Raw genomic sequence first — 16456 nt, forward strand, 5'->3', positions numbered from 1 at the left:
TTTCCCCATAGTGTTATTATTATCTTGAGCTCTACAGTTTCATACCAGTTGAGGCACCACTGGATACAGCTCTGAAGAGACCTTTTCCAATACAGCACCTACATCAAGAGTGGAATTTCGAGAACCAAAATCTCTCTGACAAAGAGCTTGAGAATAGACACAGTGAATTTCTACTCATATTTCTTGTCAGGGAAAAACAGGCAGAGGAAACAGGTCTGCAGAAGTCAATTGAGTGTTAGCTCAACAAACTCACTTAGCCTCTCCTTTATTTCCCTGAGCTCTTGGCCTACTCAGCTTCTCCTTTACCATAGTTTTTTTAAGCTCCCTAAATGATTCTGATGTGCAGCCAGCCATGGGAACCACTGCTATAGGTTTTAAAGGGAAGTAAACTTTTTTGGCTGTAAAGCTTTTCAAATGAAAAAGATAACATTTTCCTTTTATTAGCCATAAAGTGAAGCATTTTCCAAGCTAAATTACATTACATTATACTTATTACAGATACAAAACCATTAAGTCAGTTCCAAAAAAGATAAATTTTATACTTCAATTAATTCAGAAAGCACACATTAAAAATAAATAATGAAGGTCTTTTTTTCCCCCTTCTTCCCTATTCCCTAAATTTATGTTTAAACCTGATACATCTTTTGTAACACTAAAATTAGGGCATTTTCTGTGTTAGTGCTTTTTAAGTTAATGATTATAAATGCAACTAATTTGTGAGAACAGGAAAGAAACACGTTCACCTACTGGTTTCTAGCTCATTATCTCCTTTGTCATTAAGATAATAATGCTATTGAGATTAATGTTTGAGTATAAACTGCAGATACAATTTTAACATTTTCCATAATCTTGAGAGAATTTTTTCAGTATTATATAATAAAAAAAAATCAATTCCAAATACACTTGTACATATCTTATAAAAATACATTTAAAAACAAGAATGAGAAAAATTCTAAATACTGGGTTATTATTCCTCTGAAGTTGAGTTGGCATTATGAAGAGGCTTTGATTCCTTTATCTTTATCAGGATACTCTTCCACATCAGAGGAGAACATTAACTCTGGAAGAGAAAATGAACAAACCATATTTAAAATAGTTTCCCAATACATCAAAAAGAGTTTTTTAGTTTAATTATAAACAGTTCTTTAAAATATTGACATAATATACAACAACAGAAAGACTCAAGTACAAGTAAGAATTCTTAATAGTAAAATCTGATTTAAAAGGTGAGCTAATGACAAATGTACAAGTTTTGCATTTATATTTTATCAAAAAAATAAAAATTTTCAAGTTTTAAATATATTGTTAATCCCCGAAAAATAAAACATAATGGAAATAACATAATAACGCTCACCAGGAAATTTAAGTCACTTGGAGAATACAGGATCATTAAACAGCTGAAATGTCTAATTCTATAGTGATCATGATAACCTAAAATGTAGGGGACTGATGTAGAAGAAGGACCTGGAACTAACAAATGAGGTATCTGCCAGGATATCTTTCATGTGTTATCCCATTTAATCACCCTAATGATCCTATAAGTGAGGTATTATCATCCCCACTTTACATTTACTTTTTTATCCACATGGAAATAAAAAGTTATATAACTCCTGTGGCCCTAAAAGAGAGCAGGATTCAGTAAATATTCAGCAAGTAACACATATTTTGTCATTTAAACTGAATACTGCATAAGCCAGCTCAATCCCAACTACAGTAGAGTATTAGTTGACATTTCTACATTTAAATGATTACTTAGCATACATACGTAATTTATTAAAATACCAAGAAATATTAAAAAAGAAAACCTCAGGAACCTAATAATGTTTTCAGATGTATTGGCTGAAAAAAGTATTTGAATGACTAAAAACTGTACTGAGTAAAAGAAAGCAGCAAAATATATAAACCTTAGAAAGATTTTTAAAAATACTTCACATATATCAAAATAAATAAAGCAAGAGGATATTTAGTGAAGCAACATAAGAATGATGATACAAAAAGGTGCGTTCATAAATGAAAGTACACAAGTTTCATTTTTTGTCTTGATTTTTACAAATAGAAATGCTGGGAAGGGTCTCAGTTCTAAGACTTGAGACAGTTTGTAATTAGATAAAATTAGATTTGCAGTTAAATGCTCAGAATGTTTAACAATCAAGAACATAATAATAACCAAAGTCCATAAAATATCATAGAGATTGAAGGGCGAAATTGTGGAACATCTGCCAATAAAATACAACTTACACTACAAATAGCAAGCAGTTTCTAAAGTGGTGCTGAAGGACTAGAAGTTTGCTTACATGGCTTCTCTCCTTCAGGGATCCCAAAAGGGGTCTGAGAACTAGAGGTTAGTAAATTTCACTTCACACTGGGTACACTAAAGGTAAGAGTACTAACCACTTTATTAGACTATGAAAGGTTAAGAATTTATTGCACACAGGAGAAGCGGTAAGAATAATTCACTCTAATATGCATCTTACAGAGCTACATAGATGAAGCATGATTTATTTCAAATTAAAAGATATTTTGACCTTGTGAAGTATGGTTGACCACTGTGCTTGCTATCTACCTGCAACTAATACAAAATAATATTGAAAGTAAACTGTAATAAAAAATAAAACAAAATAAAATAAAGAGGAGAAATGAAGAGCAAAGACTCTCTATAAAATTCACAAGGGGTTCCAAAAACAAAACAAAACAAAACATACCTAAACATACACCAGGGCCACTGAAGGCTCTCATTCAGCTTCCCTAAAACTCCTCCCTGCTTCTCTTAGCTTTCTGTTTCACCACTTTCTTGGCACTCTTCTTGCGTTATCTTATTTTAAATATGTCTTTGCTATCACAGCATTATAAGCCATAGCCATTAAAAGATTTCTAAAATCATTATAGAAGATTTCATGATATGCTTATGCTATTTGTTCTTTAATACCTTCGCTAAGATCCATGCCTGGCCTATAAGACAAAAAAAGCCAAGATAATCCAACCAGGACGGCCACCACCAGATTCACCATGATCCATGGCTGGAGAACCTGTTCCTCAACTCCTGCTGCCCTAAAGATACAGAAATACTCATTAGTAATGAATGTCTTCATTTTTGTTCATATAGCTAAATATATCTATTTTATAAACTTTAAAAAAATGCAGTCCTCATCTACAGGGATAACAAGAAGAAAATAAAATATGATACCCTATAAAATACACCAAATATGTATCATGAGAATAAATGTTCAAAGGTTATTGAATTCTAAATAGATGTGCTTTGTACACTGATGTAAATGGAAATTCAGTGTTGCCAAATTTTTTTCTAAGTTTGCCTTCCAACTACTGTGTTGGTACTTACTCTGTAAGAAGTATCTTTCCTTCCTCTCTTTACCTTATGATTCTAGTCACTCTCTCAAAAGACTGCCCCTCTGAGTTTTGTGAACTGGAATCTCAGCCGCCTGTTAGAGCCACGGTTGCCACTGATCTGAGGAGGCTGGCGCTCTTCAGTCTGTTCTTTCTAGCATTGCTTGATTTCCCTCCTCTGTCCCAGCTACTCATCCCCATAACTATTTTGGGGTATCAAGCTCCAGATTTGGGTGAGGGTGCAGGGTTCTTCCAGTTCATTGTGTAATGACTGATTTTAAAGCAGTAACTTAAGAGATTTAAAACAGATTTTTTTAAAATGCAGGTGTTCATAATAATAGTTATCCATTAACCAATGAAATAGGTATTTTCGTGCCACAATTTTGGAGACAAAAACAGGGACCTTTATTATTATTTATAGATAAAAACATGTAAAAGGAAGAAAGGATTAGAATGGTACCATTACCCTCATTATCACTGTTATTACCATCAAAAATTGTCAATGCTATTGTGAATCTTACCAGAGGCTACCATTAACAGAAGAAGGTGTGTAAAGGTGTATCCTGTCACTTGTCATTTGCTGACTCAGAGATAGTATAAGAGCAGTAAAGTACACTGAGGAAAAGATAAATGTAATTACAAATAATGTATTTTTAACAGCCAAGTTTATTTTGAATTTGTAGATTACTTTAAGGTACAAAAATAATCTGTACTTTGGGGAATGATGATATAAAAGAAATTTATTTAATCAATTTCAGCTGGCTGGATTAGTTTTCAAGAACACAGGTACAAAAGGGTCTTTTGAGTTGTCCGCTATTTCATTATTAGAACTGACTAGAACCTAGAAGATCTTTTAAGAAATTAAGTAACCGACTCAAGGTCCTAAAACAAGTTTTAGTAATATTTTCATAACTTAACACAAAATGTATTCCAAATTATCCAAAAGATAAAAAATAGTATTTATTACTGAAATTCCATGCCAGCTCAATCTGTTTACTGTCAAGTAGAAAATACAAAAGTTAAATATTACTCAATATAGAACAAATTAAACTTAAATGTTAAGATCAACCTCTATTGAAAAATAATTTAATCAAAATTATGCCTGCCATGTTTTTAAATTACAACTTCTACTGCATATCTATAAGTAATGTTTATAGGTAGCAATAATATAAAATCTTTGTAAAAATAAAATTAAACTTTTCCTTGTTCAAAATTACAATGTAACTGAAATATAACATAGTTATCAAATTAAACTATTTACTCACAGAAAGATGCTAAAGCTGTTGAATCCAGGGCAAGAAAATTTCGGATTGCTACTGATGTTTTGGCAAAGTCAATCCTAGAAAATACAAGTCTCTTGTCACAGTGCAACTATAAACTTCTTACAAAACTGTATTCTCTTGACTATAGTGCTTCCTTCTCTATTCTAATGCTACTATATTTATTGTCTCTTACTAAGCCTTAAGTAGCTAGTTTATTTGGAAATCAGGCCTTTATAGATGTGATCAAGTTAAGATGAGGCCATTAGAATGGACCATAATGCAATATGGCTGGTATCCTTATAAAAGAAGAGACAAATTGCCCTGGCCAGGTGGCTCAGCTGATTGGAGCATCGCCCCACACACCAAAAGGTTGTAGGTTCAATTCTCGGTCACGGCACATACCTGGGTTGTGGGTCTGATCCCTGGCCAGGGCATGTACGGGAGGCAACCAATCAGTGTTTCTCACTCTCTCTCCACCTGCCTCTCTCTCTAAGATCAATAAAAACCATATCCTCAGCTGAGGATTAAAAAAAGAGAAGAAGCCCAGACATAAAGATACACAGGGAAGATTGCCATGTGACAACAGAGGCAGAGATTGGAGTGATGCTTCTACTAGCCAAGGAACACCAAGGATTGCCAGCAACTACCGCAAGCTAGAAGAGAGGCATGGACTAGGCTCTCTCGGAGCCCTCCATAATGGAGCCAACCTTGCTGACATGTGATTTCACACTTCTAGCCTCCAGAACTGTGAGAAAATAAATTGTTATTGTTTTAAGCCACTCAGTTTGTTGTATTTCTTACAGCAACCTAAGAAACTGATACAATATCCAAACTCTCATCTGTACCTGATTCAGATGATTTAGATTATATTTGGGACTTTTTGAATTTGATTATATTTGGAAGAAATTTTAGACTTAAGAATTGATGCTGAAACGAGTTAAGACTTTTGGTTATTTCTTTTTTCTTCACAGTATATCCACTCCCTAACCCCAAAATAACAAAAACAGACTAGCCTAAAAATGAGTCAAAATAATATTAATATCCTATAATTCTGTTTTGAAAACTGTCAGTCAGCGACAGATTTTGCTCAACATTTCCTCCTGAAAAAAGTTAGCAGGATCTATAGTCCCAATAGTCTTACCTGTCAAAAGCTGAAATTGTACTGAGAGCCAAAAGCAAGTAGAGAAGACTCTGGAATGGATATGCTAAGGTCTTGTATTGTCGCAGAAGGTTTGAGAGGTTAGAAAGCTGATGTCCTGCTAGAACATATATCACAATAATATTCCACACAGCACAGCCAGCCAAGAAACCATGAGAAAAGAGACCAATCATCCTGAATGGAAAAGGGTAAAGTAAAAAGCAAAAATATTTTAAAAATCTATTCATAGAAGAGTAAAATTCACCATTTCACAAAAAATAAAAACAAGCCTTTTCTTTTTACTACATGGAAGGCAGATTGTTTACCAGTGTTGAACAATCAAAACTTTAAAAAATATATACATATGGAATATTTGTTTTAGGAAAAGTCCAACAAAAGCAGCCACCTGAAAGCCCGATGCACTGAAAGTGCCACGTCTCTGGTCGTCCAGGAAGGCTTCATGTCCACTGACACATCTATGTTTTCTGTGGTCTTTATCAACTCTGAACGATTGGTGGCCTGGAATCGCCCTAAGAGCACATTACACAATTATTAATTAGCAAGAGAGAAGAACCCTGACAGTCTTTTTTTTTTTTTTTTTTTTTACATTATTATCCTGTACTTAAGAACCCTTAGATGGAGTATGAAATTTTGCCATTTTTCTCTCTAAAAATCCTAACACAGTCCTTATTTCAAAAGATTCTTTTCTTTCAGTTGCTTAAACACAGTGCTTTTTTCATCTTTAGGAAAAATAAACAATGTCCATGTGCCTTATTCTCAAACCAAAATGATGTTGAAATAACAGTTTCGGAAATCGATTATATTTAATGAAATACAATAATGGACTTCCAATTAAGAAAAAAGTCTAGACACCTTTAACATGACCAAGGCTAAAATATTCTAATGTAGAGATTTTAGAAGCACTAAAGTTCAAATGTCAACCAAATAAGTCAGTATTTGAAAACATTTTACATTTCTCAGGAAAAGATACCAATGTGTGTAGCATGGTGCTCTGTGATGACAGAAAAGAAATGGGTGGTTTTATAAAGATTCCTGTGAAAAGTATCAGCACTCTGTGAGCAGGGCTTTACCCATTTACTGTTGACAAGGAGGTCCCTTCTCACATAGCTACCAATCCACAAATGGACCTCAGGGAAGGTTCTGCTTCAGTCATGCTTGCCAACCCTGGCCGTCAGGTATTTTGGAGAACAAAGACAAAGGTGCATCACCTAATTTTCCCTAAGCAAAGACAACTTCTGGACAACGAGTATTTCTTACAGCCAGTTACTTCAGGGGGAAGTTTCTGTGCTTAGGGAAGCAAGAATAAAAACACCTGAGTGATACTGCTTGATGACAGCTTGAAGTAAATTAAATGACCACATGGTATGCTAGTAAAAGCAATGGGCTAGAAATCATGAAGCCCTGAGTCCCAGTTCTGCACTAATCAACTGTGAGACCCTGGACAGCCTCCCTAGATCACAGGTTTCTCCCTGGCAAAGGTCCCTCAGGTGGGATATTACAGAACCACAATTTTAAAACAACTTACATAAAATCTAAATTGTAAGTTTCAAGGACTAGTCTTTGTTCCAGATGAGTCCTTTAGGCAGTATATTCATAGCATACAGCACATCCATGGGAGGAGCATGTGGTCATAATCATGCTTCTGGTAAGTTTTTCTTAAAACACTGCAAATGCAGTCTTATAACCAGTGCATGCTACATAACATCAGAACTGTTTTCCAAAAGAATATACAGCTATAATGTTGCATTTCTTATTTAAGATGGCAATACTATCACGTATGTTTTCTCATTTATTTTTAATTATAGAATTTATATCATTACCTGCCCCACCACCAACACCACTATCAACTGCAGAAAACTGGTAAAGTAAAACAAAGAATAAAGAAATGGGTCAGGGGTAAGGGGAGATTTTTACAATTACCCAAAACCCCATAACCCAGAAACAACCAGCATTAATATTTTGCCATATTTCCTTCTAGTATTTTGTCCTGTGCATTCTATAGTTGAGATCAAAGTATACATGTGTGTGTTTATTTTTCATTAGACTGTTTCCACAAAATGTAAAATTCTCTCTGAACATTATTGTTAATAATGCAGATTTCATTCCATTATTCCTATGCTCTTTTATATTTAGGTTATTTCCAGTTTTTTGTTCTCGTGAATAACAGTGTGATGATTAGCTTTGTGTATAAATTTTTGTCCTTGTTTTTTGCTTATTTCTTTCATTCAGATTCCCAGAAGTATAATTCCTGGATCAAAGGATATCCTTAGATACTTTTTAGAGCGTTCATGTTCCAAAACAAGGAAGTACTTACGGCTTTTTTCCACAAACACTTTGCCTACAGGCTGGCTAATGCCAGTGGGTGCAGTGAACACAGACTGTTGTTCTGGACTACTTTGCTCATCAGTAATTATGTCTTCATCTTCTACTCCCAGCTCATTGGCATAATGCAATTCCGCTGGCTGTGTTTTCCTGGAATCACGGAGAATGTAAAAAAAATGGATGATTACTGAATTTTTACAGACCCAAGTAAGGAGGTACCTGGGAGTAGAATGAAAAGAGCCCTGGACTTTGAGTGGAAAAATCTGGATTTTACTCAACAGATCTGTTATTAACTGTCATGTGCACAATTCATCTATATTTCTGTGGACCTCAGTTTTCTCCTCTGCACAATGACGTGAATGAACCAGAGGTTCTTTTCAGACTTAAAATGATATCAATTTATATAGACATTGATTATTAATTATAGGGTCATGCCTAAATACAAATAACGGTGTTATATAACTTCCAGAGTACTTCTTTAGAGTATGCCATTCCTTTTATCCGACACAATTTCCCAAGCTAAAATACACAGTTTTACTTGTTGCTGAAATAATCATAATTTGAATTCTGTTAACATGAGAAAATAAATTATAATTATTAATTTTATTCATATTACCTTTAACTTTTAATATCTTTAATATGTAATTTTTTGCTACTTATATAAAATACTATATTTGTGTTACTCTTTTTTAGAGACAGCTCCAAAGAATTCTTATTTAAGTACAATATTTTACTTTTCTTGGTGGTTTATACTTTTCAAATTTATCGCTAGATTGGTTTAACTAATATTTCTGTAATACTTCTTACCCTAGAGATATACAACTACAAGTATTTATAAGATCTAATCAGAAGCTATTGTTCTGGAGCTCTGAATTAAGCATCAGGGTGTCCCTGAAGAATATCTAGAAGATCAGATACATTCTTACTTTGTCTTCCTTCGGGGTTTGGGAATAACTGGCTCCTCAGCTGGCTCCACATCAATACCATTTTCATTCTGTAATAAAAATGGACTAGATGTCTTCTGGGTGAAGGCAGTATCCAATTCTGAAAAAAAAAGTAAATTAAAATTTTCAATTAATACAATGTAAAAAGAAAAGTAATGTATAAGACTTTTGTATACAAGAGAACCTTAAAAAATTTAATAGGGCAAAAAAGTTTTCAGCATCTTACACATTTTTTATTTAAAAAATTTTACACCTTTAAAACACAAGAAAAAATTTGAAATTGCAATGCCAAAAAATATGGAAAAATAATTACATAATTCAACAGAGATACACATGGGAAAATGTGAGGACAAGAGTCACAGAATGATGTTATGCTGTCACAAGCCAAGCGCTGCTAAGAACCACCAGAAGCTGGAAGAGGCAAGGATGGATTCTTCCCTAGACCCTTCGGAGGGAGCGCAGCCCTGTGCACACCTTGCTTTCCAACTTCCAGCCTCCAGAACTGTGAGAGCCTATATTTCTGTTCTTTTATGTCACCCAGTCTGTGGTAATCTGTTATGGCAGCCCTAAAAATTAATACAATGTATTTTACAAAGTGGGATCCTCTGATACATACTATTTTATAACCTTTGTTTTTGACTCAACCATATATTACTGGTGGTTTTCCATGTCACTCTATCACTTTAACAATCCTGTTAATGGGTACTTGGTTTCTATTAAATGGATAAAACATTTTTATTTAGCCAGGATCACATTGTTAAATATTTGGTATTACTAGTTTCTACTCTTATAAATAATATTGCAGTCAACATCTTTTAATTACCATAGCTGTTGTAGTTACTTCTATTCCTATAAATTCAAACAGGCTATACCAATTTATACTCCTATCAGCAGCATATGAGTGTTCCCATTTCTCATCAACAGTTTCTTATTTTATTAAGTTTTAAAAAGCACTGCCACTCTGGCAGGTGTGGTTCAGTGGACTGAGTGCTGGCTTGTAAACCAAAGGGTCACCGGTTCGATTCCTAGTCAGGGCACATGCCTAGGTTGAGGGCCAGGTCCCTGGTTGGTGATGCATGAGAGGCAACCACACATGGATGTTTCTCTCCCTTTCTCCCTCCCTTCCCCTCTCTCTAAAAATAAATAAATAAAATCCTTAAAAAAAATAAAAAGTACTGCCAATTTGATAGGCAAAATAAATGATACAATATTGTCTACCTTGTGAATACAGCAAAATTCAATAAATGATGGCTGTTGCCTCATTATATTATTGTTAATAATCTAACCATTCCCCACTAATCTCAAATGTCCATTTCATAATATACTAATTTCTTACACACATCAAGATCTAAACTTTATATTTTAGTCCTGAATTTGTACCACTTCCCTTAAAATCTACACACATATGATCAAAAAAGGCCCTCTAAAGTGTTCTTGACTTACCCCATTAGAGTTACTCTAGTGATAAAAATTTTAAGAAAGAAAAAAAATGGATATGGGTGAGAAAAAATGGGAACAGACAGGTTTTTAATAATACAGCCAAAATCACAAGTGCTACCACAACTTAACCTTGTTTTCTTACATACCAAGAGGTAGCTTGGTCTTCTGTCTTCTTTGAACCGGAGCTTCTACATGCTCTTTGGGTCCTTTAGTTGGTGGCTCACTGCTCTCAGATGGCCTATGAGTAACAGTCTGAACAAGGCCTTCCAAAGAAGCACTTGCTACAGAAATACAGAGTGAAAAAAAAAAGGAATAACTTGAGCAGAGATCAGAGCCTTAAAAAGAGGGAATTGGAATGTTTCCTATATAATAACCCCTTCTACAGAACTGATTATGCCCCAAATCTTGATTTCCTTCCTCCTCACCTGTACCTTCAGGTTTTAAGTTGAGAAAGGAAATAGATGAGGGAGCAAGGGAAAATGAAGAAAAATGTGGGTGGGGGCAGCTAGGAAGAAGAACAAAAGAAGGAGAGGTAGAGAATTTGCTTCAGAATTTTCAACAAGGTAAAAATATAATGGAAACTGTCACCATAGAGAACACTCTTATTTGTCTTATGCCTTAAGAATGACTAGCCTCTATAGAGTTTAGCACTTCATTAGTAAATTAACACATAATAGCATCATCGTGGATAACTGGAGTTAACAGATAATTTATAAATCTCTTCATTTGGTCATTCATTTCAATCTCTCCCCTCATCAAGTCTTTGAACAGATTTTGACACATTTTGGCAGATTTGAATTTTGGCTATATTCCCCTTTCCATCTTCTTCACAAAAGAAGAAAAATAAATGTATTAATAAACAAATAAAAATATGCTTAACCTCATTAGTATTCAGATAAATGAAAACTAAAATAAGCACTTTTTGCCTATTCGATTGACAAAAGAATTTTAAAGATTGATATTGCCCAATATTGTCAAGGATTTAGCAAATGTGACACTAAAACTCTGTTGGTGGCAATAAAATAACTAGAGCTTCCTTTAAGGCAATTTAGCAGAATCTTATCATATTACTAACGTCCAGGTCTTTTCTCCAGCAATTTCACTGCTAGCAACTCATCCTACGAAAATAGCTCTTCTTTCCCACCACCCACTATTTCAGAACTGCAAAACTAGAAAAGTGAAAAATTTGAAATAATCGAAATGAATCATTTTAATAACCTAGCAACATATCCCTTTTTATGTATAGGGCACTGAATTTTATAAGAAGTAAGTGCTGGTAGCTGGGACAGAGCCGTATCTCTGCTCCAAACTCTGTCTTTATTGTATCTTCCACCTGTGACCTCCCTAAGTCCAGATGTACATGTCTATATTTAACAGTGAGTATATTTTTAGAGCCTAGCATTTCAGTATCTTTGTGAATCTAAGTCTCTTTGCACCATTTTTCTTTTTCTCTACGTCTAGGTCTTTTTCTCTTTCTATACATCCATCGCCCTTTCTCTCTTTTTCTCCATTTGTTAGGACATCAATGATAAGCCAACATAAGTTTCTCACCAAGTGTAAGGTATGATCAGCTATGGGCTTTATGAAGTTCATCCAGCAGCGGTAGACAGGACCAACTAGAGTGAAAGAAAGCTAGAAGCACAATATTGGAGGCTACCACACGATAGTTCAGGTTAAAAGAGGAAAGGAGCTAACCTACTCACAGTTGTGACAGTGGAAATGAAAAGGGAAAGAGACATAAAAGATGCCACAGAAGAAGCAGGAAGTAGAGGCAGCAAGTAGAGTGAAAGGACCAGTCAGAGGTGACACTGAGGTTTTCAGCCTGAGTAACTGGAGAGTGGTGGGTTCCATTAACAGAAATTTGTGAGTGAGAAGTAAAAACTGATTTATTGTTGAAGGTGATGAACCCTCAATGTGCGAGTCTGAGTTACTGACAGAACATCCAGGATTTGGTGGTTAACTAAAACAAAAAGGAGTTCACAGAACTTGCACATTACTGGAGCTTTAATACCTGGATGGCATGACCCTGCCTTCAGACTCATGCTCTAACGGAGATTCTCTGACTAAAATGCAATATCCAAGAACCTGTGTCTCTATATCCAGTATCCTGTTCAAGGGTCTGAAACCAATCATAGCTTAAGATAACTTACGTTGTCTAGGGATAAAAGATCTCCAAGAGTCCAAGAATGTAGTGGAAGTCAGAGTATTGGTGGCACAACCCTTTATTTTATGAATCCTTCTAGACATTCCTCAGGCTGCCCACTCTCTTGTCCCTCACCACCACCAGGATTCCTACTGCTTCAAAGTGATCTCGATTCTATCCTCAACACAGCAGCGACCTGTCTCTCCCTAAGCTACAATGTTTATCATGCCTGAAGTCCTGGAAAAACTTGTGATTCCATGCAGCGAAGAACAACTTCTTACCTACTGTGGTTTTTGTTCTTGGCTTCTTTTTCTTAGGACGACTAAGTGAAATATCATCTATAAAACAAAAAGAAAAACTGAAAAGACTGCCTAAAATCCTATGCAGCAACAGTCAGAGGGGAATTTTTAATAGGGAAGATCTTTCCCTCTCTTCTCTGGATCCAGCCAACATCCACACATTAGGGGAAAAAGGCAAGAAAATCAAATAAGTCAAGAGACTTTGACACAGTTAGAAACTGTGACATAGTGTGTTCACCACATAGTCATCTGATCCCCTACCTTTCCCAGCCCCCTAGGACTTAGGTGGGGCCTAAGATTGGTTCTGGCCAACAGGCTAAGAGAGAAGTGATCTGTGTCATTTGGAGACCAAAACATTGAAAGAGCCAGTGAGAAACCCTCTAGCTTTCTCTTCCCTTGCTGTGGCAACTGAGGAGACTTCACATTAAGATGGAAGAACCACACATGGAAGTAGAATGAATCACTGCATTATTAGTGAAGAGGAAGTAACAGGTAAATGCCCTGATTTGTTGCCACAATGGACTTCGCATTAACCAGAAATAATCCTGTATGACATTAAGTCACTGAGATTTGGGGGTTAATGTAGCATAACCCAGTCTATCCTGACTAAATGAGACAGAGGAAAATGCAGTCTCTATACAGAACTACAAATAAGCCAAGAGTTATGATCTCGGTGACATCATTCAGGGATGAGTGCTTTTATATTTTTATTTTATTATTAAGATCAAATATCAACCATATAACAGTTATTAACCATTATTTTAAAAGGGTAGCCATAGATTATTATGATAAAAAGATATTTCAGTATTATAAATTATACCATTCTGATTCAATTTTAAGATAAATATTAATAAATTAAACTTTTAAACATCAAATACTATATTTAGAAAGTTTTACATTAACAATGAACTAACTCACCTTGAATATCACTTTACATGACACCAACCAAATTTAATTCAGGGCAAAGAAAAAAAAAAAACTATTAATTAGAAATCTATTATATTGTTAGACTGAAAACTGACTTAAATCATTACAAATTTAAAATAAAATTATTTTCACACAAAGTCTGCTAGTTTACAAACTAGTTTATTTACAAATAATAATCTTTTAAAATTACTGCTAATAAGGACCCCAATATTTTCTGAATCTACGTGTACATATCCTCTACTATCTATTAATACAGTGGATTAAACAGATTAAGAACTCTTACTCTGTCACTGATTAAAATCAGCTTAAACTCAGGAAACTACCTTAGCAAACAAAAGAAGGTTGGAATTCTGAGAAACAAGTCACTTAAACATTCAGAATAGATCCATTATCCTGCCATATTTATATTCAGGCTTTGAAAAAGAACATTTAATTATAACTGTTATCCTATTGATTCAGGGATTTTTTTTTCATCCTTAAACTGTTAAGAAGCCTTTTCCTAAAAATTTCAAGACATCTTTTCTGAAATATTATAGTTCTGCAATGTTAGTCAATTTTTCACTTTATTCATTTTGCATTTTAAAAACTCAATAATAAAATTACTGTAAATTACCTTGGCACAGGTGGAAGGGCTCGTGGAGGACGCTATGGAGAAAAGAAGAAAGTTACTTGTAATTCAAATGGGCACTATTTAAATTTCATCTACCTATTCTAAATTTCATATAAAATTCCTTCCTCTCTGTCTTCCTTTTAATCTGCAGGCCAGGCCCTGCTGTAAGCACTAAGGATACATTAATGAACAAAACAAAGAAATCCCACTTTCATGAAATTTTACATTCTAGTGATGATTAGCAGATAACAATTATATATAGATAGATAGATAGATAGATAGATAGATAGATAGATAGATAGATAAATGAGGGAGTTTAGGGGCGATTGGACTTGGAGTGTTCCAGGCAGACAGGCAGTAAGGCTGCAGCAGTTACCAAGGAGAGGGAGGTGGGCAGAGGCCAGATCAGTTAGGGTCCCGAGACGGAGGGCAGGAATCCAGATTTTGTTTTAATTCAGTAGGAAGCCAATGGAGGTTTTAAGTCACACAGTCACATACTTTTTAAAAAGATTGCTCTGAAGACTGGATGAAGAATGCATTTTAGAACAGAAAGAATTGGGGGCGGGGCAGGGGGGACTCATGCTGTGCTTTACATGGGTAAGAGTTGTGTTTGAAGTTCAGAGACAGTATAGTTAAGAAGCATTCTGGAATCTTTTAAAACAAAATACTAATAATAACGCCTAGAAATCAGTTTAATGTTCCAAGTATCTCATGCTGCTTACACAGAACACTGATTCAAAAGGGTTAATGTTAAATTTTCTTGTAGTTTGTTCTTCATCTGTCTCGTTTAGCAATCCGTTGGTTTAAACTGTGTGTTAATATAAATGCTACAAGTTGAAGGCAAGGCCGGCTGTCTTAACACTATCCAGTGACTAACATTACAACACGGAAAGATAGTCACATGCAAGCGCTTTTGTTCTGAAGATGCTATTAACAGCGCTCCATGCAAGGCTCAGTTCACACAACTCCACATTTCAAAAGTCCCGCAAAAATCGCGTATCGCCATGCAAAAACCCAAACTTTAAGCCCCTCGAAAGTAGAACGGTTCAACTGAACACAAAATTCAAATAACTTAAAAGCAACTAAGGTTCACTTACCACCAGCTTCTTTCCCATCTTTCCTAAACTCCCCGACAGCACTCACACACGCCCGGGCCGGCCGCGCGCAGGCGCAATGCATCATCGGGCTGCGTCGCTCAGGCCCTGCGGCCCGCAGCCTCCTCCGGGCGCTACAGGAGTAAGGGGGTTCACCGGCCCTCTGCCTGGCCTTTCGGTTTACCCAAGCCAGGAAGGGGGCGTTGCAGCCGTGGCTGGGGAGTCCGGGTGGAGAGACTCCAGCAGGCGTGGGGTAGCAATCACGGTTTTCCCCCATGGTTCCCCAAGTGATTTGTTCGAGAAACGTGGGAGAAAACCACCGTTAAAAGTCTCCGCAGGCAAAAAGCGATCTCTTTCCCGGGCGGCTACATGCCCTCCAGGAGGAGTCAGTAGGAATTGCCTTGCTGGCAGCCCGAAGCCTCCCGGGAGGCGGGCGGCTGTGAGAGGAAGCGTCGTCATGGCAACATGTTCACTCAGGCCCCGGAAACTTTACGCCCGGCTCGGGAGTTCGGGTCCCGGCCTTGGGACGAATTTAAGCCCCCCCCCCCACCCCGCCCGAATCCAATCCTGTTGGCACCAAAGCGGGTCGACGCTCACGTCCACCGGCCCGGCTCTCCCCTTAGGATCCCCAGCGTGCTGGCGTCCGACCCGCCCCAGGAGTAGCTGCCGCGTTAGGGCAGCACCCTCCTCGCCAGCACTTAGCTTGGCCGACGCGCCCTTCAGCGCTCACCGGGTGGTCCTCCAGCGGAAGCCCCGAGTCCTTCATGGCGCTTTCCCTGCTGGGCTCCCTTGGCGCAACCGCCGAGGGCCCCAGCCTAGTTTCCCTCGAGGCCGCCTCCGGGACTTGCAGGAGGTGGAGATGTCTCTGCTCCTAACTGGGCCTCCACACCCGGTACCAGGTCTCCGCCTGCCTC

The 16456-nt window shown here is 36.6% G+C and overlaps 1 protein-coding gene across 1 annotated transcript; it reads right to left on the reverse strand.

Moving 5' to 3' along the window:
* Positions 1-407: 407 nt before the first annotated feature.
* On the reverse strand, positions 408-16415 carry TMEM237 (transmembrane protein 237). Its single transcript, XM_090268434.1, has 13 exons — positions 16273-16415; positions 14452-14483; positions 13830-13840; positions 12894-12950; positions 10616-10750; positions 9012-9129; positions 8078-8235; positions 6149-6272; positions 5746-5937; positions 4608-4681; positions 3864-3957; positions 2927-3048; positions 408-1060 (listed from the first exon to the last, which is right to left on the reverse strand). Exons 1-13 carry the CDS (start codon positions 16306-16308, stop codon positions 993-995), a joined length of 1221 nt encoding a protein of 406 aa, XP_090124560.1. The 5' UTR covers positions 16309-16415; the 3' UTR covers positions 408-992.
* Positions 16416-16456: the final 41 nt, after the last annotated feature.

The sequence above is a fragment of the Furipterus horrens genome, unplaced genomic scaffold, assembly GCF_987537825.1.
Source record: "Furipterus horrens unplaced genomic scaffold, mFurHor1.1.pri manual_scaffold_1, whole genome shotgun sequence".
Taxonomy (NCBI): Eukaryota; Metazoa; Chordata; class Mammalia; order Chiroptera; family Furipteridae; genus Furipterus; species Furipterus horrens.

Coding starts and splice junctions, on each gene's coding strand:
- TMEM237 (XM_090268434.1), bottom strand. CDS start 16,308: ATGAAGGACTCGGGGCTTCCGCTGGAGGACCACCCG. Junction 8,236..9,011: donor AAACCCCGAAGGAAGACAAA/GTAAGAATGTAT, acceptor CCGTGATTCCAG/GAAAACACAGCCAGCGGAAT. Junction 4,682..5,745: donor ACAATTTCAGCTTTTGACAG/GTAAGACTATTG, acceptor TGTATTTTCTAG/GATTGACTTTGCCAAAACAT.